At 45.9% G+C, this 26791-nt stretch overlaps 1 protein-coding gene across 1 annotated transcript in view; it reads left to right on the forward strand.

Annotated features, from left to right (window-relative positions):
- Positions 1–26791, forward strand: part of LOC129384190 (uncharacterized) — a 123013-nt gene that overhangs the window by 16728 nt on the left and 79494 nt on the right. Inside the window, exons 5-16 of the mRNA XM_072284104.1 lie at positions 1605–1631; positions 4436–4453; positions 5332–5352; positions 6102–6128; positions 10264–10290; positions 12469–12492; positions 14086–14109; positions 17146–17163; positions 18763–18786; positions 22379–22408; positions 25367–25384; positions 26047–26070. Of these exons, the coding sequence (XP_072140205.1) occupies positions 5337–5352; positions 6102–6128; positions 10264–10290; positions 12469–12492; positions 14086–14109; positions 17146–17163; positions 18763–18786; positions 22379–22408; positions 25367–25384; positions 26047–26070 (232 nt within the window). The 5' untranslated portion in view covers positions 1605–1631; positions 4436–4453; positions 5332–5336. The remainder of the gene's footprint in view (positions 1–1604; positions 1632–4435; positions 4454–5331; positions 5353–6101; positions 6129–10263; positions 10291–12468; positions 12493–14085; positions 14110–17145; positions 17164–18762; positions 18787–22378; positions 22409–25366; positions 25385–26046; positions 26071–26791) is intronic.

The raw sequence follows: 26791 nt of genomic DNA on the forward strand, positions 1-26791 counted from the left end.
CGACTTGACACGATCGGCCCAGGTTGGCGTTTCCTGGATCCGAACCCGGGAGTTAGAGCGCCCTCGGGAACGAGAGCGCCCTCTGGAGAGGCTGCGTTGTCGACCAGAGGGCGTGACGGAGCGCTCCCTCCTGGGGGCTCCCGCCGCGCTGGAGCCACGTGGCCTGTTCTCCTTGGCCAGCTGTTGCTGCTGGTGCTTGTTGTTGGCGCGCTTACGGCGCCGTCGGCGTCTGCGTACGACGTATGGGACTTGAAAGCGCTGCTTACACGTTTTGTCCGCCGTAAGATGCGGGCCTCCGCAAAGGGCGCACTTCGGCGAACACTGGTGGTCATCGGGTGGTGAGCTTAGCCCGCAGCCCCGGCAATCCTCATTGGTGTGGTTGGGGCAGACGTCCGCGCGATGTCCCAAGCCGCCACACGCGTAGCACACCTCGGTTTGGCGTTTGTAGAGCGTGCAGCGCAGAAGGCTGACGCCGCACATGACATAGTTAGGCACTTTCATGCCGTCGAAGAGGACAACCACTGTGGCGGTGGTCTTAATTCGTTTGACTTCCAGAGCCTTCGGGTTACGGTGGTTGACGATCATGCGCTGGAGTTGGGCCTCGCTGATGTCTGCGTCGACCCCTCGTATGACCCCTTTGCAGGTGTTGTCTGGGGCCGCTATGTATGCGGCCACTTTGTACAGTCCTTCGCTTATGCGGACTTGCTGGATTCCTGCATAAGCGGCGGCGTTCTTCTTCTCCGGGGTGGATACGACGAGAACGTTTTGAGTGAAATTAGGGCAGATTACGTCGCCCTCAGTTTCTGTGGGAGCTAGTGCAGCCGCCATGGCCAAGGCTTGAGCCAGCTTGATTTGGCTTATCTTCTTGACGTCAAGCCCGCCCCTTGGGCGGACAATAATTCGTATGTGCTCCCTAGGTAGTCTGGGGAGCCTCGACGAGGCTGCGAGACGTTGCAACACGCCTTGCGGGGCAGCCGTGCGGCAGCCACCCTTCGAGCCCACGTGAGCTCTCTTGCTCGTTGAAACTGGTGTTTCTTGCCGGGCTTTCTTGTTCTTGCCCAACGCTGTCGTCCAGCCTGGGCTGTTGGCTTCTTCGGAGGAGATTTCCTCTCCTACCACCATTTCTACTTCGGGCATAATGCCCCTCTTCGTCGGGTTAGGCCTAAGCCTACCCGCGCCTAGCGTCGCCGCGGCGTGGTCTACACAAAAAGTTCCACGGTTTCCGCGCAAAGGCCACTCACCGAAGGAAGTCCTCAAAAGAAACCGTGTCGAATGGCGTGCATTTCCGTGGTAGGTGACACAAAAAGCAGACCGAAAATATTTACGAAAGCGGGAGCCGATCTTTCCACGTCCGCACTAGTCGGCGCCTTCTTCTTCTCGGTTTGAGGATGATACTGGTGACTGTCTGAATTTGCCTTTTCGAGGTTTTTATTGCAAAGCTAGCTTCTCATTCCTTCTCGAAAGCACGCTGCTCGCTTTCTGGATTGCCTCAGCGGATATTCGTGACCTTATGTAACGCAGTAAACTTCCCGTTTGTCTAACATATATATAAGTGAGCGGGTTTATTTATTATTTAGTCAATAACACTAGCTTCTTTCCTGCAGTACCGCCAACGACGGAGAAACCGCCGAGTAAGTCAAGATACTGTAATATTTTCAAAATGTCATTTCATCAGTAAACAATGTCTGATATTTATGCCCCTGTTACAAGCATATTTCCGAATTGGAAACTGCACTAACATAAACACTAGGTCAGTCAATATGAGTTGTTTCAAGGACTGTGCCGTCCAGGCGAAGTGTTTTGTGTTAAAATCGGTATTCGAAAAGCGAATCTCACAGTGGGTATTATACCTTCAGTCGCGGTTGCATGCAGTTGTGCAGGTATCATTTTCTTGCCACTTGTGCCCAGCGCTAGCCACGAAGAAGACAAAGGCACTTGAGCTTTGGCTAAACTAAACACTATGCGCACTCAAGCTGTCTGCACATAAAATTCGTAGGCTTTACGCGCCAAAACAGCGATTGATTATGATGCATGCCGTAGCGGGGCGGGGAAGGGGGGCGGGAGCGGGTCTCCGGAATTATTTGGACCACCTGGAGTTCCTCAACGTGCTGCCAACGCTCGGTACAAGGGCGCTTATTCAATTCGCCCCCATCAAACACCTTGATTGCAGTTCAGTGTAGTCTGCAAAATCTCGTAATAAAATTGCAACACTGACCTATTTCTTGACAGTGTATTGTAGTTTATTACTAAAGGGAGTAACGCGGAGATGATTCTTCTTCATGCAATGCACGAGAAAATTGCATTAGATTATATGCGCCGGGCAAGTTAATGCCATCGACCCCGATCAATTTTGAATTTTTTTGCATTTGCACGACTTAAGATGCAGAAAATATCAGTGGAGCCCTAGCCGGTGGCTGGTTGGGGGTTGTTCCGGCCCTAGCAGGCTCCATATCGTAGCGTGACGGGGGCTTCCGGTTAAAGAAATCAGAATCTCGGAAGCTGGCAAATTGAAAACAAACAGGTTTACTGGCACTTCACCAAAACCTATTGACACAGTTCAATAGGAAATGCAGAAAAATTCAAGTGTTTAGCAACCAGCGTCTAGATTAGCCTCGTTTCCATGTCCCAGAGCCCTTCGTGTTGTCTCGGCCTCCCCCGGAGTGGCAACTTTTTCTTCCCATTGTGGCGCATCTTCTCTGACGAGGGGAGCTCGTTACAGCAAATTAGGAGCACCCAGCATCGGCTCATAGTTTTAGGCTCAGAGAGAGTAAGGCATGTTCGTTACCATCGTCATCTTTCTGGCACAGAACCGCATCCAGTCCTGGATCACTCGCGTAACAGTACATCATGAATTCTCGGTTAAAACTGGTAGTTCGCAATACCTGACGGCTAATGAACGGAGCCTTCAGGCTTAGGAAAGCAGCTTTTTTTTTTCTGTTAATCCCGACCCACGTTGGTCAGCTCTCTACCGGGGAGAGCTTCAGTCCGGAGCCTTGTCAAATATGAATAATCGCGAATGTAATGATTGGAATACTCAGTGAGCGCGAAAAATGCCCAATTTTCCGTGTTAGGTTTTCGTCGAGGAAAGTCTGCTACAGCTGATATTTTAGACTCACCAGAGAGAGATGCAAATGAGAGGAAGGCAGGGAGGTTAACCAGACTTAAAACGTCCGGTTTGCTACCCTGCACTAGGGGAAGGGAAAGGGGAAGTAAAGACGGAAAGAAGAGCGTGACAAAAATGAAAGCGTGAGAAAAAAAATATGAAAAGGGACGAAATGCGGTCATTATAGTCTTTCTAATAGGCCACTGTCACGTAGAAAAGTCAACAGAGCCTTGACCGACGTTTGCTGCGACGACAGCTCATGTCGGCATTTCAAAACTGACTGTTCTGAAAGTGGCCTGTCGTCAAGGCGAGCCAACGCGGTCGCTAGTGACAGCCGGTGCGCGCTGTATCGAGGACAGTGGCAAAGCACGGACGACAGCGCGGCTTGCAGACACTGCGGCGGCGAAGAGACTCACCAGCTTATCCGAAAACGTTGAGCTAAGTGGTGACCTGAGCATTCCACGGTGGTCTAGCAAGGCAGCACTTCTCAGCCTTAATGGTGAGCCCAGCTTGACGCCAACGGCTCAGCACCGCTCTAAGATGCACAAAATGGTTTGACCAAGAATTAAAAAAAAGGCTATGAAGTCATCGAAATAGAGCACGGCAAATACTTCCCTACTCTTTAGGACCCTATCCATGAGGCTCGAAAAACTACACGAAACAGTCCGAGCTCATCATTGTCGGCTGATAGCTGCCTGTAGGTGTGATGACGAACGACTCTTACCTGCTGGCTCCCTCAGTGGGCACTACTTGCCAGTAACCTCGACTAAGGTCTAGCGTAGTTACATAGGCTGCTCGACTAGCCTGTTTCTCTCTCTCCTGAATATTTGGAATTGGATACACTTGATCAACGGTGAGAGCATTTAGTTTCAGATAGTCTACTACGGACCATGGGTCTTTACCTGGAGCGTTCACCAAGATCACTAATCAAGGGTGTTTGCTCTCGGAAGGCGTAATTACTCCCAGTTCGGGGAGGCACTTCACTTCCCTGTCAAGGATTTCTCTCTGCCTCGGAGAGTATCGACAACACGTTTATTGCACTGGCTCCTCGGGCGTCAGCCCAATATCGTGCTCAATCAAATAATTTATACCCAGTATCGCGACAAAGCATTCATCAAATTCTTGCGAAGGTTCTTATCATAAAGCGCCCGTGAAGATCAGGTACTCAAGGTGATAACGTAGCTGAACGCCTTTCGGACCACTGGCGATGCAGTGAAAAAATAGGAATGAAATGGTATAGAATCGTTACGGGATCATAGCCAATGAATCTGTTTACTTTGCTATAATATTTAGTGATTGTAAAATATTCACTCTCTCTTTCTTTTCCCACAGCGGCGGCTGAGAAGCACCGTAAGTAATAAAACGTTTTGGCCTAACTTCATGATCTACCACCGACGGGTTAAAAAAGGCACATTATTCCAAGTGCAAGGCGCATTTGCAGGCGTAGAGAGCGTACGTATTCATGCTGTGAGTGGTGGTAGTGAAAGTACGTACATCTCTAGGGTGCTGCTAGGATTGCTGCTGCTCACGAATTTCCGGTCGCGACCGGTTTTTTAAATACAACAGCAGGCTACAACGAACAATGAACTCGTCCACCTTCATCAAACGATTTAAACTACAAGTATAAAATAATGCTTTTCCAGCTTGCGATATCGACGACCATGGTATCTTTTCTTATCGTAAACAGTTTTTAATACCAAGCGAAAGCTACAGGGAGAATAATAATTAGTTAGTCAAGATGTATCGGCGTGTATGGTGTGCCTTCCGGAAAAAAAAAAAACCTTTTAAACGGACTATTCTTGCCACAACACTAAATAGGAGGCAGCAGATTACAATGGAATGGCAGATTTCACTCATCGTCACATTAAGGCACCCGTGTTTTACACCTACCCTTCTGTTAGCGCTAAATTTGTTTTGACGAAAGCCACGGCTCCAAAAGAGAACAAGTACTAATTTAGGTGACCAGAAGCTTGGTAGCTTTCCGGCAGAGTAAGTAAAAATAAAATAACTAACAACTACAATAGCAACGACAGATGACTACATTGTGGGCTTCCGTCGGCTTTCAATCCGCGTCAATTTTGATGTGTATTCATTTCCTCGGTGTCAAAATTGTTGCTAAAATGTGACCGCAATAAATTAAGTGGATTAAAGCAAAATGAGCGCTACATTTTCATAAAATGTAATGTAGCACTATATCATCAGTTTATATACACTTTACTTTGTTGCAGAACCAATGACTAGAGCTATTGGTAAGTCTTAGAAAGTGCTTCTTGACGAAGCCTCATTCGACAAAAGATATGTTGCATGAGAAAAGCATCCCCATTTAATGGCAGGTCTCAACGTAATTCTCCCGCACACATTCATTTTGCACAGTAGCGTACTTTGTGTGATTCAATGAAATATTCTGAATGTATAAAGGACGAAATGACCCGTGAACTATGGAACCTGGGAACGTTTCGTTCAGAAGTATGATGCACTTGATAGCCTATCTTAAATAACTCGTGCTTCATAATAACGAGCTTGTATTGATACCTAACGAAAATACACATTTGCAAAACCTCAGACGAAGCCGTGATAAGTAGATCAACACGAACTGCGAGATCAATTAGGTCAACCATGAAAGAAACACTAATGTAAGCACTAATATACCATAAGTTTGTGCTATCACGCACATAACTTGCTCAACTCATTCGTGAGAAAAAATTCAATTCCGTCGCCCACTCCATGTGGCGCCATACTAGGACATAAACTTTCGACATGCTAACTTGTAATGGTTTGAGGATGACACGGGTGACTGTCTGCATTTGCCTTTTGGAGGTAGTTATTGTAAAGCTAGCTTTTCATTGCTGCTTGAACGCACGCTGTTCGTTTTCTAGAGTGCGTCAGCTGATATTTGTGACCCTGTGTATTGTTTAATGCAATAAACTTCCCGTTTACCTAGCATATATAAGTGAGCAGGTTTATTATTTAGCCAATAACACTAGCTTGTTTTCTGCAGAGTCGCCAACGACGCAGGAACCAGCGAGTAAGTCAAAATGCTGTATTATTTTCAAAATGTCATTTCATCCGCAAGGAATGTCTGCTATTATTGGCCCTGCTACAAGCATATTTTCGATAGAATTGGCAACTGTCCTAACATGAACACTGTATCTGTGAATGTGAGTTGTTTTCGGGACTGTGCCGTCCAGGCGAAGTGTTTTCTTTATTATCGGTGCGACAAGAGCGAACCTGACAGTGGGTATTACACCTTCAGTCATGCTTGCATGCAAATGTGCAGGCGTCATTTTCTTACCATTTCTGCCCTGCACTAGCGTCGAAGAAAACAAAGGCAATTAAGCTTTGGCTAAACCGAACGCCTGGCGCACTAAATCTGTCTGCAAATGAACTTCCGAGATTTGACGTGTCGAGACAGAGATTTGATTATGAAGTATGCTGTAGCAAGGCGGGGGGCGGGGACGGCGATCCGGAATTATGTGAACCACCTGGGGTTCCTTAACCTGCAGCCAACGCGCGGTACAAGGGCGTTTATTCAATTCGCCCCCATCAAACTCCTTGATTGTAGTTCAGTGTAGTCTCCAAAATCTCCCAATAAAATTGCAATACTGACCCATTTCTTGGCAGTGTATTGCAGTTTATTACTAAAGTGAGTAGCACGGAGATGATTCTTCATGCAATACACGAGAGAATTGCATTAGTTTATATGCATAGGGCAAGGTAATGTCATTCATCCAGTTGAAAGTTGGATTTTTTTGCGTTTATATGACTTTAGAAGTAGCCAGGCTGATGCTGATGCTGATCATAATAATAATAACAATAATAATAATAATTATTACTATTATTATTATTATTATTATTATTATTATTATTATTATTATTATTATTATTATTATTATTATTATTATTATTACAGGGCGAACAGCTACGTTTGGCCGCGGGCCTGGGGTCGGGCGCCACTTTTTCGCTTGAATATCGCCTCACGTGGGTCGGCCTTCGTGGCGCGAAGACATTTTAAGCAGAAAGCCTCGTGTACTTCTGGATGGAGCCGCCTTAGAGAGTCAGGGTCACACAGACAAGACTGACTGTGCAACTTTTCCGACCGTGGCACGTTACCTTATTTAATCACGCATTGTGCAACGGGCAATGCCGCGAGTCGAACTGCACCGTACAGCATGAGAGGAAGAGAAGACAAAAAGCTAACGGTTGATCCTTCTTTCATAGGAATCGGTAGAACACGAGAGTGAAACATGTCGTCGCAGAAGCTGCTGCATGTTTGCTTCGCCAACTCGCCAACTCGCTGCACCGAAAGGCGCACGATTGCTGGGTCGGCGACCGCGGTGCAGGTTTGCTTGGCGCACGGCGTCATGCTGCACCCGGCCCGATTCGGTGTACGTTCGAGCATTTTGGTCCGGCTGCGAAGTGTATTGGGCAACCAATGGAGTTGTGGCGCGCTCAGCTGCCGGCATATTCGAAGCATGCGCCACGAACGCGCGAAGACGTTTTGCTTCACGCTGGCGTGTCTCTCGCTCGACCAAAGTGAGATTGACCCGTCGACGTTGCCTTTCTCTGTCGCTTAGCGCAGCAGTTTTCCGAATTGGTGTCGTCGCAAGTCAAGCAGCAAGCGGCTCGTAAGCCCTGCTGATGCATGCTGAAGCTGCACTCCGTAGGCGACGAGGCGTTCATTTCGTTTCTTCTTAATCAAACAAGTTTTTAAAGAAGTCACCTTCCATTTGAGTTTTCCGTAGGTCTCTTGTGGGGGTACTTGTTTCTTGGACGAAATTGCGCGGCCTTGAACTGTATGTATATTTGAGCGTGACAAAATGATCGGCGTATGTTGAAATTATACGTGTTATACTTTGTTTTTTATTTGCCTTCGCACAACGTATTGTCGTCACTAAAGCAGTGCCTGCACATACTTTGACCCTATCGCTGTTGCCGACGCGCCCTGGCCGAGTCACAGAAGGAATTCAGGCTTCGACAGGCCCGCCTACCATGTATTTCCTCTAGTGGGGCACAATAGAGATTATAATAATAATGATTATTACTATTGTTATTACTAATAATATTATTATTTAGTTCGAAAACATCTACAGTGTGTCCAAGCTAACATCGGCCAAGCTTTTCAAAATAATATGTATAATATACGAGGACACAACATCTGTCAGCAATAACATACCGCTCTAGCGCGATATTTTTTCATGATTGAACTATCGATAATTAGCTGAGAATAATGAACGTACTTTTTCATTAGTGAATTGCGGTCGCGAAGTGTGATGGAAACCTGATAACTGTGTTGTAAAACACCCGATTCACTTGTTTGCAGTGTGCTGTATCTCGCGAAATTATTTTTTCCCGCGTCTTAAGTAAAACGCGCGAAATGTGACAATAGCCGCACGGCTACGCGTCCGCGCACAGCGACACCCGCGGTCCCAGGCGTAGCTCGGAAGAATTAACTCCGCTCAGTGCCGCTGTGACACGGCATCGACTTCGCTCGTCGCGCGGAAGAGGCAGCTCGCAGTTCGCGGTCACCAGCGCCAGCACCTACGCCCCGCCTCTATCGCGAGGCAGCCAGAATACCGTTCGCTGTGTCCTCGTATATCCCATATTTTATTTTTAAGAGCTAGGCTAACCTTGGCTGGGAAACCCGTATATTATTGAGGACGAAAGGTAAATCGAGGAGCAGGCTGGCAACTGGCATCTGAAGGCTCGCAACAATTACTCTTCGGAAAGAAGGAGACAGAAACCTGGGTATGCATACCTACCCTAAAGACGTTTTTCGCATAACCGAAGATGAAGCAGCCGTGAAGAAGTTGAGAACGAATTTCGGTAACTATTAACTCGGGTATGGCTGAAAAGAAAGACTAAAGTAAATGATATTCTGTCATTACCCTACACAATGACAGATGTGGCGCAGCAACATTTTGCGACTTTAAGTCGTAAAACATTTATTGAAATGAGTCACTTATGCTCTACAAGTGGCGCCGTACCCGGAGGTCACCTTTCGGCATACTAGCTTGAGAGAGATAGGTTCGGGACGCCGCTTGTTACTGGGGCGCTATAACGTATAGCTACTCCAAACTTTTCTATTCCAATTCTGCAATCCGCGCTCCATGATTGGTCAAAAATTTTTCGGGGCACCCCCACTTTGCCTGTCACTCACGCGACGTCATGAAAACAGCGAACATCTGATATGACGCGTGCACACTGATTATGCAAGATTGCACTGAACGAAATAACAATAATTATTTCTCATTCGACGCGTGTTTCGCCGTAGTGCTCTGCCATTGATCAAACGTTATCGGGTTGCGCCCGCTTTGCCGGCCTGCCACGCGACGTCACAACACCGCGATAACTAATAGCGTCAAAGTGACGTGTATGCCTTAAAGACGCATTAATACGCCGAACAAAGCTGGATTTTATTCCGAATAGCCGCAGGCTGCCCCGTTCCGAAAGGAATAGAAAATGGCTGCCGACCGAATGCTCTAGAACCAACTACTGGGAGCGGCCGCGGGGGATGGATTTATTTGCGTAAATTAAACAATTTCCCGTGGCACTATAACGTTATTGAGCCCTTTTGGCACCTATACGACATCACTTTGCCAAGTATTTTTTGCTCAGAATCCGCTGTCGCGGTATGTTTAACGTTCCATTGCATGGCGCCGCGATTTTGGACTGTCCACTTCAAGCAGGCGAAGTGGATCAACCACAGACGCCGGCACCATCCACTTCAGCCGGTCATCTGTTGTCAGTGCATTGGCTCGGCCCCATCGAATCCAATTCCTTAAGAAAATGTGCCCAATGTAAGAAATACTATTCGATTTCAGAGCAAAAAAAAAAAAACAATTCCCTCCTAAAAACAAGGAGGGAGTTTCACTGGGCTTTTCAAACAACAATGCGGGTTACCGCCCGATGCTTGCGTCGGTGGTCACAAAATTTGACGTCAGCATATTGGAATAAAAACAGATTGGAATAGTTTTACGTTATACGGCCCGTGGCTGCATTTTGCCTTTCGAGGCAGTTCCTGCAAAAATAACTTCCCCGTGACAATTGACAATGTTGTTCCAGCTTTGAACTTGCTGAACGGAGATTTTTTATTTTTTGACCTTGTGAGATTCACTTTTCTGTTCGTTACATAGTCAAAAACATTGTGTTCATTATTGCAGAGCCGCCACATGTCAGGCAACCAAGGCGTAAGTTGAAACGTCTGTTATATTATTATAGTTATTTCCTTTCGTCAATGAAGGAAATTCCTAATATCGACGGCACTTCTACATTTAACGGAGCGATATATATACGAGTTGGTTTGAGGGCTTTGATGTCCTAGCAGAATGTTATGTTTTGTTATCGGCACCACAGGAGTCAACTTACCAGAGGGTGTGATGTTCGTGTAGCGATGTATGCATTTGCGTACGCGATGTTTTCGTGCCAGTTACACTCAGTGGTGGTAAAGAACAAACAAAAGTATTTGGACTTCGCTTAAATTGAACATTCTCCATAGTCCATGTCCATCCATTTCACTTGGATTTGCCGAGTACTGCTATGTGCGTACGACCATTTTACCTAAGGCGCAGTTAACCTTGCTCGTCGAGATGACCGACGTGCAGCGTCCGTCAGCGATAGGAAAAATATCACTTCTCTTTTTACATAATGCCTCGAGACAATAATCAATTTGTGCACGCAACTTGATTCTCCGTTTCAATCTTATTCATAAAGAAATGCCACATGCCTGGCTCTACAGGACGCTGATATTTATTTACCTCGTAATTACGAGTACTCTTTAAAAAATCCGCCAAGCATTACCCTATTACTCATTGACTGTGTTTCAATGAAGTCTCCAGCACCTCGTCGCAAAATTGTTCAACTCTGATCCATGTATTGACAGTCCATCATTATTCTTGACTGAATAGCATAACGCATAAAATATTACTATTTTTGTACTAAAGACGAGCAAAGGTAGTACAGAATAAGAAATCATATAACCGTTTAAATCCGCAGGCCATGGCAATATGTTGGGTCCATTATAAGCAAAGTTTTATTATTTATATATAGATGAAGTAAAAGACACACTTTATGATAAAACTCATAGCGAGGCAGTGGCAAGGTGTCTAATACATTTACCTTACATTACCGTAAGTGGACCCGCCGTGGTTGCTCAGTGGCTATGGTGTTAGGCTGCTGAGCACGAGGTCGCGGGATCGAATCCCGGCCACGGCGGCCGCATTTCGATGGGGGCGAAATGCGAAAACACCCGTGTATTTAGGTGCACGTTAAAGAACCCCAGGTGGTCGAAATTTCCGGAGTCCCCCACTACGGCGTGCCTCATAATCAGAAAGTGGTTTTGGCACGTAAAACCCCATAATTTAATTTTTTTACCGTAAGTGGGAGCGAAATGTTTCATGAAGCAAACTGGCACAAAAAAATTAGCCCCTTTATAAAATGTAATAATTTCAACGTTACATCGCATTATTTTTAGTAGTACAAAGAACAGCTTATAGCTAAATTAATTACACTCAATGTACATAAAGAAGTTATGTTAACTGGTATGCCCATAATTTGTGAAAGTGCGAGTTTTCATACTCCAGTAGTAAAATCGATCTCTTCTAACGTTATCCACGGTATATGTCTCTACGGCTGACGAAAAATTAAAAGCTTGTTTTATACGAAGCAGCTACTCATTTTAATGTTCTCACGCTAGAGAAAGCATGAGAGGTCACGGCGTGCATAGGCTGTGGGTATGAAAGTGTAGACCAGTTCATTCTGATTCTATGTACGCGGCCCTTTCTGCGCAATGTCTGTCGCGTATTTTTCACAAATCTGAAAATGTAATAAGATATATAGAGAAGTATCCCTTCGAATCCGCGCTAGTGAAGCTGAAAGTAGCAGAAACCCATCTTCGCTACGAAGTCGCCAGATATGAAATTTAAACCATGATTACGAAGCATACACGAGGAACGCCACCATTCAAACGGTAAGATTGCTTCTACTACTCAATGATTTAGTTATTGACTCAACGTTTACTACTCAAAGCTTTCCAGGCAGGACATACTAAGTTTCGACAGACGGTTGTATTGTAAAAGACGACGAAAAGCAAGCATTATATCACTTAAGAATGCAGCTTCTTGGGCGAGTTGGAGTTGAATGCTGTCACGGAGTGCGTTTCCAGGATAGCGACAGAGTAAAGCAAACAGAAACACAAACAACTGCTGTTTGTTTATTTGTGTACCTTGCTCTGTGGCGGTCTCAAAATGCGGGCCGCGCCACAATAAGTCATTAGGTGAATCCACAGTGCCGTAACATGAGAGAATGCCAGGACTTGGCCGAAATATTCAACTCCTTCTAAAACCTTCACTTTGTTTTCTTTCATGCAGCGACACGTCTGCGAAACCGAAAGCGTAAGTCAGAGAATTTCTTTTACGGACTACACGTCGCGCAGGTGACAAGTTTTCAAATGCACTTATATTTAAAGAGCTCTTCACCCAGGATCGGGCTTTGCACGCCAATGAGCATGGCGCGCAAATCACGTGGCGCCTATGACGCTTGTGAAAAGTGAGGCGGCTGGGTGGCGCGAAGACGGTTCAAGTTTCAAAGAGAAGTCCGCACGTCCTTCCTGTCGAGGGAACCGCGCTTCGAGCGAAGAGAGTCAAGGTCACACGCACAAGCAGGACTGCTTGCAACTTCTCCGACCATGGCACATGACTTCGCTTAACCATGCAATGTGAAACGGGCAATGCTGCCACTCAGACTGCACCGTGCAACCCGACATGAAGAGAAGACGAAGGAAAAATCACAATCGATTGCGATGCCACCAAACGCGATATTTGAGCGCGGCACAACAGGTGTTTTGGTTTCACGATATATTGAGTCATCACACAGATCACTGCACCAAATGGCAGATAGACGCGCGACGCTACACATGGGTGTCCCACGTAACGCTAGCCAAGCTTCACAAATATACAAATTTCACGCAGCTGGACAAAGCCAAGGTAATGGTGCAGGAAGAGAACGCGAAGCGATGGTCGAGGCGGCAGCTGCTGCGGCCAGCCTGACTTCGAGCAACAGCGCATTTCTGCGGTGGCTCGAGTCACACGCAGATGTGCGGCGCTGATGATTACGCCGAATGGGGACTCGCGGTGTTGTCGACGACGCTACGCATCAAAGAGATTCCTTAAAGGGCGGCGCATACCCGCTGATACATTACCAGTGGTCTAAGTCAGCGTGAACGATGTTGATGATTATGAAAGAGCGGCACTTACCCAGTGTTCTTAATCATTGACCTTAGTTGGTCCGACGGCTGGATTCGAACACGGTTCTCTTAGCACAGCGGCATGATGATGTACCCATTAGGCCATAGACTCCCCAATGACCCAAGTTGGAGGGCAAATGGTTAGAACACAGAAACTAACCGGAAATTGCGCGAAGTATGATAACAATGCTAATCACTATAAAAAAGTATTATAGATATTGTGATTAGCTAAACTTTCGCATTCAGTCCTCTGCCTTAGCCTGATGACGTCATCGCTCGAGCCAAACAGTCGGCGTCATGGCCTCACCTCTCGATGTTACGTCCTTCATTTTCCCTATTGGAGTCACAACCTCTCGGTTTCTAAACCGCCCACCATCCGCGTCTCCATAGACCAACCACCACCATCTACCACAGCGTCTAAATCCGTCAGACGACACAAAAAAGTTGCTCGTTGTAGAAAGGCTGCTTACCTTCGATAAATGATTCGAGCTTGTGCGACATAAACAAGGTTCTCTGCTTGCTTTTGATCGCTTTTGTGGTTTAGTAACGGTACATGTGGCTCATTTGTTTTTCGGCGGTCGATGATAGGCGTATACCATCGTCTGATGTACTCAGGCGATGGTATACAGTACGTTCACGTTAACGCTGGCACTCAAGCGGCAGTTATTCGCCAGTTATGCGTTGGGCGCCGCCTTACCTACATCGCACAATCGTTTAACAATGTGCTCTTTGCTTTTTGCAGCACGACCTACCAAGCCACTGCCAAGTAAGTCGGTACACCTTGCGCTTGTGTTTCGTTTGGCAATGGTACTTGAGGAGAAAACCTTACCTCTAAACTAATGGCATTCTTTTCAATTGCAGTTCAGCGCGTAGCTTACGCTACGCGCTGAACAGCGTTTACGCCAACGCGCACAGCAACCTGCAGAGACATTCCCCAGTTATATCGTAGATGTTCTCGATTTGTGCAAGCGGTTAAATCAAATCATGTCAGAGGATGACAAGATTAAACATATCCTCAAGGGCATCGAAAACAGCGCATTCCAGATGTTGCTGCCGAGCTAGGGCATCCGTCCTCATTAACCTCTGCCAGAGCTTTGACAAGCTGCGCCGCCAACGTTCCATCGCCCGCCAGAACATTCAGCACGCCGATTCCGTCTCGAGCATCGCGGTTTTTACCGAAATACCCAACTCGACCCTCTCGCAGCATATTAAAGATTTTAGTCGCGAAGAGGTGGCCAGGCAGCTCTCGCTGCTGCCTAACAGTGACGCACCTACGGCAGCTTTGCCTCCAACGCTGCAGCAAGCCATACGATATCGGGTATCGGAAGCGCTTCCTGCAGCTCCTACAACCACCCACCCATTCCTATGAGTGTGCCGCTGCCGCATACCAACTTTGCCACTCACCCTACATTGGGCGCTTCGCTTGCAAGAGTACGACATCCGCGTCATGTACCACTCTGGTCGCAAGCACTCCGGCGCTGATCCGCTCTCTCATTCTGACGCCTGATCTGGCGTCTTTGTCCGCTTCCTTGTCCATCCTGTCACCGTTCACCATCCCTGACATGCTCACAATGCAGAGCAAGGACCCAACCCTTGCAATGTTACTTGACTACCTTGCTGCTCCATCTGATGTCCCTTCGACACGTGCACTGCGTCGCCAAGCAACCCACTTTTCCGCGCGCGACAACATTCTATATCGCCGCAACTACATGCCCGACGGACGCAAATGGCTCCTCGCTAGACCTCGTCATATGCGCTCTGACGTCTGCGCATCTTTTCACGCTGATCCCCTAAGCGCTCATGCCGGCGTCCTCAAAACTTACACAAGGTTGCGTCAGCGCTATTATTGCAGAGGCATGTACAACTTTGTGCAAAAGTACATTCAGTCGAGCACTACATGCCAACAAGGCAAGACACCTACCCAGCGTTTCACAGGACCATTGCAGCCGCTACCATGCCCGTCTCGTCCGTTCGACCGCGTCGGCATCGACCTCCACGGCCCGTTTCCATGCAGCGGGCGTGGAAATCGGTGGATTATTGTCGGCGTAGATCACCTTACTCGCTACGCTGAGACTGCAGCTCTGCCAGCAGCGACCGCCCGTGACGTTGGTTTTTTCATCCTTCGCAATTTTGTTCTTCGTCACGGTGCTCCTCGAGAATGAATGAGTGATAGGGGCCGTATCTTCCTGTCGGAGGGCATCCAAGCCCTCCTCGCTGAGTGCAGGATAATTCATCGGAAATCGACCGCGTACCATCCCTAAACCAACGACCTGTCCGAGCGCTTAAATCGCACACTTGGCGACATGCTGCAGATGTATGTTTCATCCGGCCACTCCAACTGGGACACCGTACTCCCCTTTGTTACGTTCGCGTACAACATAGCCACGGAAGCGACCACCGGCTTTTCCCCTTTCTTGCTTGTGTATGGCCGTAAGCCTTCGTGCCCTTTGGACACCATACTACCGTACCAACCTGACGCTACAGAGTATACCCCGCTTTCCGAAGCCGCCAAATATGCTGAAGATTGCCATCAGCTGGCATGTGCCCTGACTAGAGAGACTCAAGAACGTCAAAAGACATGACCGTGCTTATCAATCACCGCACAACTTTGCTCCTCCTGGTTTGCTTGCGTGGCTTTGGATACCAGCCTACATTCCTGGCCTTTCTTCAAAACTCCTGGCGCGTTATCAGGGTCCGTACCGTATCATCGAGGCCACTTCACCGGTCAACTACATCGTCGCGCCGCTCACAGTGAAACCAAACCTGCGTCGTCGTGGGCGAGAGACAGTATATATCAACCGCCTGAAACAGTATTACGACCCGCTCATCATTTCCGCACCCAGAGTCGCCAGGCTGGCTGCGCTTCGCTCCCGGGGCATTGTAATGAAGCCGACGCGCCCCTGTGTATATGCCGTCTGAAGAGGAAGATGAAGGGCCGTGCCGTGATCGCGAGCGAGCCCCGTGCTACGGACAGCCCTTGCAGTGCCTTGATTTACCTGGCGTTCCACAACGTTGTGAACGACAATAAACCTCATCGCAATATATATCGTATCGTATCGTATATATTTTATACGAAGTATCTTCTCATTTTAATGTTCTGGCCCTAGGGCAATCATTAGAGGTGACGCCTTGCATAGGCTGTTGGTATGAAAGTGTAGACCACTATATTCTGATTGTATGTACGCGGAACTTCGTGCGCAATTTCTTTCGCGTGTTTTTCCCAAATGTAAAATAATATAAGACATATAAGCAAGTATGACTTCCAATCCGCGGCAGTGAAGCTAAATGTAGCAGAAATCCATCTTCGCAACGAAGTCGTTCGATATGAAATTTGAGCCACGATTACGAAGCATACATAAGGAACGCGGCCATTCAATCGGTCAGATTGCTTTTGCTGCTCAATGATTTAGTTACCGGCTCAACTTTTACCACTCAAAGCCATCCAGAAAGAAGGCACTAAGTTTCGACAGACGATTCTATCGTGAAAGACGACGAAAACCGAGCATTATGTGATTTAAGAGCGCAGCTACTTGGGCTAGTTGAAATTGAATGCTGTGACGGAGTGCGTTTCCAGGACAGGGACGGAGTGCGTTTCCAGGACAGGGACGGAGTAAGGCACACAGATGAACAAACGGCTGTTGTTTGTTTATTTGTGTGCCTTGCTCTGTGCCAGTCTGAAAAGCGGGCCGCGCCACAGTAAGCCATTAGGTGAATTCACAGTGCTGTAACATGACAGAATGCCAGGACTTGGCCAAAATATTCAACTCCTTGTAAAACCTTCACTGTGTTTTCTTTCATGCAGCGCCACTCCTGAGCACCCGTAAGTCAGAGCATCTTTTTTTACGACTACGCTTTCCGCAGGTGATAAGCATAAAAATGGACTATTATTTAAAGAGTCCTCCACCCAGGTTCGGGCATTGTACGCAAACGAGCATGGCGCGCAAACCACTTTGTGCCTACGATGCTAGTGGAAAGTGAAGCGTCTGGGTGGCGCAAAGACGGTTGACGTTTCAAAGAGAAGTCCGCACGCCCTTTCTGTCGAGGGAACCGCGCTTCGAGCGAGAGAGTCAAGGTCACACGCACAAGAAAGACTGCTTGCAACTTCTCCGACCCTGGCACGTAACTTCGCTTGACCACGCGATGTTAAAACGGGCGATGCCGCCACTCAGACTGCACCGCACGGCACGACATTTCGCGAAGACAAAACAAACATCAGCAGCGATTGCGATGGCACTCAATGCGATATTTTAGCGCCGCTCTGCAGGTGTTTTGATTTCAAGATATATTGAGGAATCACACAGTTCATCGCACCGAATGGCAGAGCCGCAACGCGTGGCGCTATACATGGGTGCCTCATGTAACTTGAGCCAAACTTTACAAATATGCAAATTTCCCGTAGCTGGACGAAGCCAAGGTAATGTTGTCTATGCGGGAAGAACGCGAAGCAATGGTCGAAGCGGCAGCTGCTGCGGCCAGCCTGACTTCGAACAACAGCGCCTTGCTGACGTGGCTCGAGTCACACGCAGATGTGCGGCGCCGATGATTATGGCGGATGAGGACTCGCGGTGGTGACGACGATGCTACACGTCAGATAGATTCCTTAAAGGGCGGCGTATACCCATTGAAACATAACCAGTGGTTTAAGTTGGCGTCAAAGATGTTGAGGATTATGAGAGAGCGGCACTGACCCGCGGTTAATAATCATTGACCCGAGTTGGTCGGATGGCTGGATTCGAACACGGTTCTCTTAACACAGCGGCACGCTGATGTACCCATTAGGCTATACACTACCCAATGACCCAAGATGGAGCGCAAATGGTTAGAACACAGAAACTAACCGGAAATTGCGGGAAGTATCATAACAATGCTAATCACAATACAAAAACATGTCTGCTGATCGCCGATATTGTGGCTAGCTAAACTTTCGCATTCAGTCCTCTTCCTCCGCTTGATGACGTCATCACTCGTGCCAAACAGTCGGAGTCATGGTCTCGCCTTCATACTTTACTTCCCTCATTTTTCGTGTCGTAGTGACAACCTCTCGATTTCTAAACCACCCGCCATCCTCGTCTCCATAGTCCAACCACCACCACCCAGCACAGCGTCTAAATACATCAGGCGACACAAAACCGTTGCACTTAAATGGAAAGCTATTTCCTTTCGATAAATGATTTGAGCCTATGCCACATAAACAAGGTTCCCTCCTTGCTTTTGATCGCTTTTGTGGTTCAGTAACGGTACATGTTACTCATTTGTCTTTCGGCTGTCGATGACGAGCTGGTACTCGGACGATGGCATGCAGCACGTTCGCGTTAACGCTGGTGCTCAAGCGGCAGTTATTCGCCAGTAATCTTATGCGTTGGGCGCCGGCTTCCCTACATCGCAGAATCGCTTAACAATGTGCTCTTTGCTTTTGCAGCATCACCGACCACGCCACTACCAAGTAAGTTGCTACAACTTGCGCGTGTGTTTCGTTTCGCAATGGTACTTCAGGAGAAACACTGACCTCTAAAGTTAAGGTATTCTTTTCAAATGTGCAAGCTTGCCCCCCCCCCACCCCCCGCCCCCTAGAACAAAAAACTTTCTTGCTTGATTATAACCTTTCAGTTTGCTTGTATGAACGTTCGCTTTTTGCTTGATGTTGTGGTTTGTTAAGCATTCACATTTCACTACTGAATTTCGCCAATGGATAATAGATTGGTATCAAGAAATGGGCTTGCAGTACAGTAACTTTAACGGCCCGATTTTGGCATCTGGCGCTGAATTGCTGGAAAAGTTGCCGCGTTTTTTGACGGTCTGATCGCCAATTTCTGCACTATTGTGTATACACTACCATTGCCAAAGCCAGAAATTACACTTTAACTCCCGGACTTGGCAATTAACCTTTGATAACAAGCTTCAAGGTTGTTCAGGCTTGTTATTAAAGAAGTCATCTTCTTATATGTAGAAGGCTGCCTTTTCTGATCAGGTAATTCGTTTACTGTAGGCTGGTTACTCCGAAGTGATAATTTCATCTGTTAGTGAAAGTGTGGCTCGTGGCGTCAAGAGAATAAATGACCAAGGTAGTAAAACCAAACTAGAAGAAAAAAGGAAAAACACAGTAGTACCGTATGTACACAAGTTGGCGCATGGGCTTAAGAACGTTGCTTCAAGGTACATCAGCGATATTCGTTTTTCCGCGAAACATAAGATACGTCGCATACGCTGGTTAGTCGATAATTTGCTGAAGGATAAGCAAATAACGGGAAAGTTTACTGTCAAACATGTGAACTGGTACATCACTTTTGTTATGCAGGTTGCATATGTAATTACGTTACCTTGTGGTAGAGAGTACGTGAGACAAACGACGCGTTGTGTGAATGTTCGACTTAGGGAGCATGAACTATCTCTTCAAGGGGTTGCGATACTTCATCTCCCGGAGCATTGCAAGTCGTCTGGTCGTCACCCCTGCTTAAAAAAAAAACAGTGAGATTTATAAATAGGCAAACCAATTGACAAAGGAAGTCGCTTAGGGTTACAATATAAACATTATGGACAAGGCATGTATCAGCGAACCATCTATCGCTCTTCATGACAAGGAACTGTGCTACGTATGTCAATTTTGATTATGCGTCATTTGGTCACAGTGGTCTCGATGTATCTCTGTCTCGTGCATGTCATGGTCGTGAACTGGCATATATATATATATATATATATATATATATATATATATATATATATATATATACATACATATATGTATATATATATATGTGTGTGTGTGTGTGTGTTGGACATAAATAAAATATCAGTTGGCAGTCAGTGCCGTGTCGTCGTTTTATACCTTCCATTTGTCCGTGTGTCGTGTGGCTCTGGAACGAACCTTACTATGAATTCAGACATATTGTCTGCAGCCACTCTCGTCCCCGCAGTGGAGGTCCTGTTGGTGGACGAGATAGAGCGGCAATTCGGCCGTCTTCCCACTATGCTGAACCTTGACGACTGTGACGCAATGTGGTCAGACGAGTGCTCCAATGTAGATGTGCAGTGCGACAATCGTTGTCATACAGCTGGCCGATGGAAGCTGCTGGAAGAACTGCTTGTAAAGTATAATTGACACAGCAGTTCCCGTGTCCAGTACGATTTCTAGCTGAGCACCGTTTATAATTCCGCCAAAATACCGTTGCGACTTGCCAAAGCCACTCAATCTGTAACGTCAGTAGTCGGCTCCTGCTTCGCAACCTCTATCGTTTTCAAACTGCGTGTTGAATTTTTGTTTTTGTTTGCTTGTCCGCAAATGTGCTCTCATCGCTACCAAATGCCTCTTCCTTGGACACGTATTACAAGTCTCCTTGATATGCGGGCATACTCAATGATTGTGGTTAAGGGTCCCCCAGATGGAACAAGTCGGTGGCAGCTTACCGGCCATGGCTCTTATCTTGAACAAATTAGTGGGCACTTCTTTGTCCCCCGTATGCACTAGGTGCAGCTGCGTGCTCCCCCTCCCCCCCCTGGCTCGAGTCTCGGCTGCGTTCTTCCCGGGCTGCTTTCAAGGACAAGGTGCCGTCGACTGCTTTCGGCAACGTCTTCGGTTTCTCCTCTTCGGTAAAGAGCACTGCATGCACGTCCTCCCGGAGGAACCCGCAGACGAAGCCCATCCCGGAACACTTCATCTAAATAGGTTTCAAATTCGCCGTTCTGGGACATCATGAAGTTTCACCATCTACTCAGACTGTGCCTCGGTATCTTGCCTTTGTGCTGCGCCCTCCGGTAGGACTTGGTCCGCATGGCTTTGCAGCTGAGTGGGCTGTTCATCTCGTCGCAACCATTTACCGACAGTAAGGCAGGCGCCGTCAATGACTTCAGAAGCCCATAGGTTTGTGGGCCGAAAATGCTCATCCATGTGTGAAGGTTTTCGCTGCCAGGAACGCGATTCACCATGAGAAACGATGTGAATATCTCATGATAGGCTGCTCAATCGCTTGTGATATTATCCAGCGGCTCCATTCGGCCAAGCTGTCCAGCAAATGTGTATTGCCATCTCTTTGCCAGCTATGCGCACAAAGCAGCAATCGGTGTCTCAACTCATCCAATACAGAAACTTAAGCTGAGGCTAATTACTGGGACAGTTGTTTTCTTGAGAGTAGCAACGGGCTGTTTCAGCATCTCTTCCGTCCCACCCTCGTTGCCAAGTGTTACGTGTCGGCCAGGAACCGATAAGGCAAGGTTCCACATGAAAACGGCGTTTCTTGCTCGGCACTTACGGGCGCATAGTCACATCCGAAATGAGCAGAATATCGCACTGAGCACGGCTTTTTAAGCACTCGCTTATACAAGCGTATAGAATGCAGTCTGTTTATCAGGCACGCGATCGCCGACAGAACAGTTGGGGCCGCGAAAGGACCGATGGAGTGAAAAATGCAAGGAATAACGTTAAGGGACAGGAAGACATTGGTGGGGATAAGAGAGCAAACCGGGTAAGCCGATATTCTAGTTCACATTAACAGGGGAAACAAGAGCTGGGCAGGCCATGTAATGCGTAAGAGAGATGACCGGTGGTCTAATAAAGTTTCAGAACGGGTGTCAAGGGAGAGGGAGCGCAGTCAAAGACTGCGGAGACCTAGTTGGTGTAATAAAATTACAAAATTTACAGCCATAACTTGGAATATAGTAGCGAAAAACATGGGTATTTCGAAATCTACCCTTCTCCACCTAGGGCCTTTCCCTCCCTTCTATACTTCCCTGGTAAAATAGCATGTAACCGAATATTTCTAGATGTTTTATATGTCCTACGTAGACGTTCTGCTTCAACCACGCTTCCTTTTCTATTAGTGCATGCTAATCGGCAGTGCATCTTTAATTTTTTAGGAGTATGCTGCTTAGCACAAACAGTTCGGAAACCAGCGGCTTTAGCCGCATTTTCAGGGCATGTCTCTTGGTGAACTTTCGTTATACCCTACTCAGCTACAATTCCCGTTCTGTCCTACTTGCAATATTTCCGTCGTTGTTTCTCAATTTCTCTTAAGATATTAGCTAACTTGGCTTGATCTTTCCAGCAGAAGAAACGTTCCCAAGCACAGAGGACGGTGAGTAATCAACACGTATAACTCCTTTTTCGGGGACTAAATATTGATCCTGAGAATGTATAATACACACGTCAAGCTGTTCCTGTTGTTGCCACCGTGGAAAATTTAATTCCTAAAGCACAGTTTTATATTTATCCGAACACATTTCTTTTGCGCATTTTCTCTACAAAGAACAAGTCTTTGTAGCGTTAACGACCTTCTTGTGGTGGCTGCAGGGGCTTAAACGTCTTGTATTGATGCTCTGTATGCCGAAGCAAGAAATTGCAGGTTATCGTCAGTTATCCTGTTCGACGAGATGCCCGACGTGCCGCGTCCGTCAGCGATTGGGAAACGAGCGCATCCCTTTTTTCACCATGCCCGCAGATAACAGATACTTTCTGCACGCACTTTGAGTTTGTGATTCAAATTTATTCATACAAGTATGCGACATGTCTGGCTCTACAAAACGCTGATGTTTATTTAACACATAATTAGGAACACCCTTAAAGTTCTAAGTTGTTTTATTATTTCCATATAAATGAAGTAAAAGATACAGTTTATGACTTAACGCATAGTCAGTCTCTGGTAAGGTGTATAATACATGCAACCTGTATAACCGCAAGTGGCAACAAAATGTTTGATGAAGCAAACTGGCACAAGAAAGATGAGCCTCTTTACCAAAATTAAATAATTGCAATGTTACACGGAGATTTAATAGCAGAAAAAAGACAACCTATGAGAAACATTTAGTACCCCGAAGGTATAAAAAGAAGCTATTATAATTAGTCTCTCGATCTTTTCAGAGAATGCGAGCCCTCATACTGAAGCAGAAAAATCACTGTTTTCGAACGGCATGCATATCACCGTACGGCTGACAAAAAATTAAGACCTTGTTTAATACGAAGCAACAACTCATTTTAAAGTTCTGACGCTAGGCAGAGCATTAGAGCTCACGTCTTGTACAGGCTGTCGGTGTGATAGCGTGGTGAAGTAGACCAATATATTCTGAATGTATACATGCGGCACTTTCGGCCCGGTGTCTTTCGTAGATTTCTCACGAATGTGAAAATCCCATGGTATATATAAATAAGCACGTCTTGGAATCCGCGCTGATGAAGGTGAAATGCAGCAGCCACTCAACATCGCTCCAAAGTCGCCCGATATGAAATATAAACCACGATTACGAAGCGTACGCGAGGAACGTTATTATTCCTACGGTGGGATTGCTGTTACGAATAAATGATTTAATTGAGATTATTGGGTCATCTTGACCAATTGTGTGCGAAGAACTTTGCTAGCGTACATTAGTAAACCATCTCTAAAAATCACAATGCTCATGTTTAAGAGGAAGCTTTAGCTCGGACCCAACACCGACTCGGCCTATTCAAATACATGTAAAATGCAAAAGCATTTTTCTGAGATAAACCCTGGACCAATTTTAATGAAGTATGCTTCATTGGAGAGAAAAGGTCGAATTCTAGTGACTGTTCGAAGCGAAATTTCGATTTAGGTCCTGAATTTTGTTAAAACAATTTTCGAAAATTCGGAAGTTTGAAAAAATAGAAGAACGAAGTTTACAAATCCATAACTCTGCATCAAATATAGATATCGTAATTCTGTAAACGGCATCCATTAAACAAATAAAAGCGGACAAGTTTGATATCTCATTTTATATCTTATGTGAACTTGTTACGTTTTTTTACAAAGGTTCTGCAATAGCTGTATTTCCATATTACAAAGTTTTTCAGATTCATGCACAACATATCAATTTTGCCCGCTTTAAATTTACTGTTAGATGCAATTCACAGAAGTGCATTATAAGTTTTCGTTTCTGAGCTACAGTGTTGTAAACTTGATAGTTTCGTTTTTTGAAATTTTTTGATTTTTGCCAATTTTTAATAAAAAGTTGAGCTCCTAAAAAAAATTCGAAACCAACAGTCACTAGATTTTAAGCTTTTCTTTTAACTGCAACAAACCTCGTCAAATTTGGTGCAGTGGTAGCCGAGAAAAACGAATTCTCCTTTTACATGTATTTAGGTAGGAGCACCCGAGCTGAAGCTTCCTCTTAATAAAGAACAACACTCGTTTATAATGATGGTGTTTCAAGACCCGTAAACGCGAAAATCTGTTATTCTCTCACAAGCCGCTCTTCCACTACCATTAGGCAAGTGCTCTAAAGATTTCTCGCTTCGGCCTGTGACATATGTTGCTAAACTTAATGACGAAAAATGGTAAATGAGATGCCCGAGCTTCTCATTATACGTGCGACTGTCCGAATGCTATAAACTCTGTTTTCTGGCAACGTAGCGATATATACGTTAATTTTACTGTAAAACTAAAACAAGAAATGCCACATCTTTGCGGTCTATGCAGGAAAATTGTTGTGATGTTTGAAGATACACACAGAACCGCATCTGTGGTATTGAGATAACGTTAAGAAGGCGTTTCATTCCACAAAATCGGCTAAGTTTATGTGGAGAGCGCATTGCTGAGGCGAAATAAATGAAATAAAATTACGTTGCACATTTGCTTCACTTCTTTTCAAATTGAATTTTGAAACGATAACGCAAAAGAAAATTACCAACGAATAAGTCATATGTACGCAGACTTGTCTACAAGTGGCGTAGTTTTATTGTTGCCTCAAGCTTTTCAGAAAAAAGAGACACAATGTTTTCAAAGATGGTTGCGTCACCAAAGACAACGAAAAACAGCCATTATGTGATTTATGAGTACTGCTTCTTCGCCGAAATTGAATTAAATACTGCGAAGGAGTGCCTTTCTAGGACCGGGAAACAGGTAAACAAACTGAAGTGTGGCTTTTTGTTTATTTGCGTGCTCTAATATGTGCCTGTCTGAAAGGCGGCAGGCGCCCCAGTAAGAAATTCGGTGAAATTTTCGTGCCAAAATATGACAGATTGCCAGAACTTGGTCGACATATTCAACTCATGTTGATATTTTCACTGCATTACTTTCATGCAGGACGGCGCACGAGGCCACGTAAGTGAGAATTCTTTTCCACTACCTACACGCTCGACAGGTGGCAAGCCATCAAATGCACTTTTATATAAAGAACCCGTCAGCCAGGTTTGGCCTTTGCACGCAAACAAGCGCGGTGCTTGGATCACATGGTCGTGATCGAGTGTGCAAAGAATAAACTGGCTTGGTGGCGCGAAGAGGGTTGAAATTTTGAACAGAAGGCCGCGCGTCCTTCTTCTCGAGGGAACCACGCTCCGAGCGTAACACTCAAGGTCATACACAATATGGGGAGTGCTCACAAAGTATCCGACCATCGCACGTGGCACGAGGTGCCTCTGTTTACAGTGATGCTTTCCTCTTAGTTGCATGGTAACAACCCCTCCCCCCCCCTCCCCCGAACTTATCCTCTGTCCTTTTCTCAGTTTCTCTTCAGTAAATGCTTTCAGCACGTACCACATAACAACGTTCCCTCCGTACTTTCCATAACTTTTGCGGTTTATTTACGATGCATTTTGGATATTTGCTTTTCGACGGTCAGTGATATCCTGGTACACAAAACATCGAATGCAGGGGATTCACGTTATTCCTTGCGCTCAAGAGGCATATCTTCGCCAGTTATACGTTGGGCGCTGCTTTCCTCACATTCTACAACCGCTTAACTATTTACTGCTTTTTTTTTGCAGCACGAACGGCCATGACACTGCCAAGTAAGTCGGTACACCTTGCGCTCGTGTTTTGTTGCACGATGTTACATGAGAAAATGTTAGGCTCTATATAAAGGCTGTTTGACTTCAATAGAATCTTTGAGCATGTATCACCTAAACAAGTCTCTTTTCGTTCTTCTGATCCCTTTTGTGGCTTAATGACTGTGGGCCTTGCCCAGCCGTTTTTTGACTGCAAGTCATTGTGACATGCTGGTAGAAAAAAAATCGAATGCAGCAAATTGTAATGCATAAATGCTTTTAACACGGTCACTCTACGAGTTGGAATGACATATTGTGAATTTCAGGGAGAACGCTAAGTTCTCTTTGCTCCAGGAAGCAGAAATATGGTTTAGGAGCGGAAATTCTTTTATCAAGATTAGCAAAATTTGATTTCAAATATAGCATTACGAAGTTAATCAATTATTATGTTCCAGTAATGGATGTCGCTGTTCTGTAAATCGCTTCTATGAGAGGTGTCTAAAACGGATAAATTTGGATACTAATTTACAGCCATATTGAAATCTTCATGTTTGCTATGGTTTTACCAAAAGATCTTATAAATTAGTGGCATGTTTCTGAGCGTGTGGATAGCATCAGATTGTCCGATTCAGATACATTATTGCATGCAGTCCACAGGTGAGTAATAGCATTTTTATAGCTTCTTCACAGAGTTGCGTAGTGAGGCAAAATCTTTCTGCAATAATTGTTGCTTGGTTGTTGGTGC

This window comes from Dermacentor andersoni, chromosome 8, assembly GCF_023375885.2.
Source record: "Dermacentor andersoni chromosome 8, qqDerAnde1_hic_scaffold, whole genome shotgun sequence".
NCBI classification, from domain to species: Eukaryota; Metazoa; Arthropoda; class Arachnida; order Ixodida; family Ixodidae; genus Dermacentor; species Dermacentor andersoni.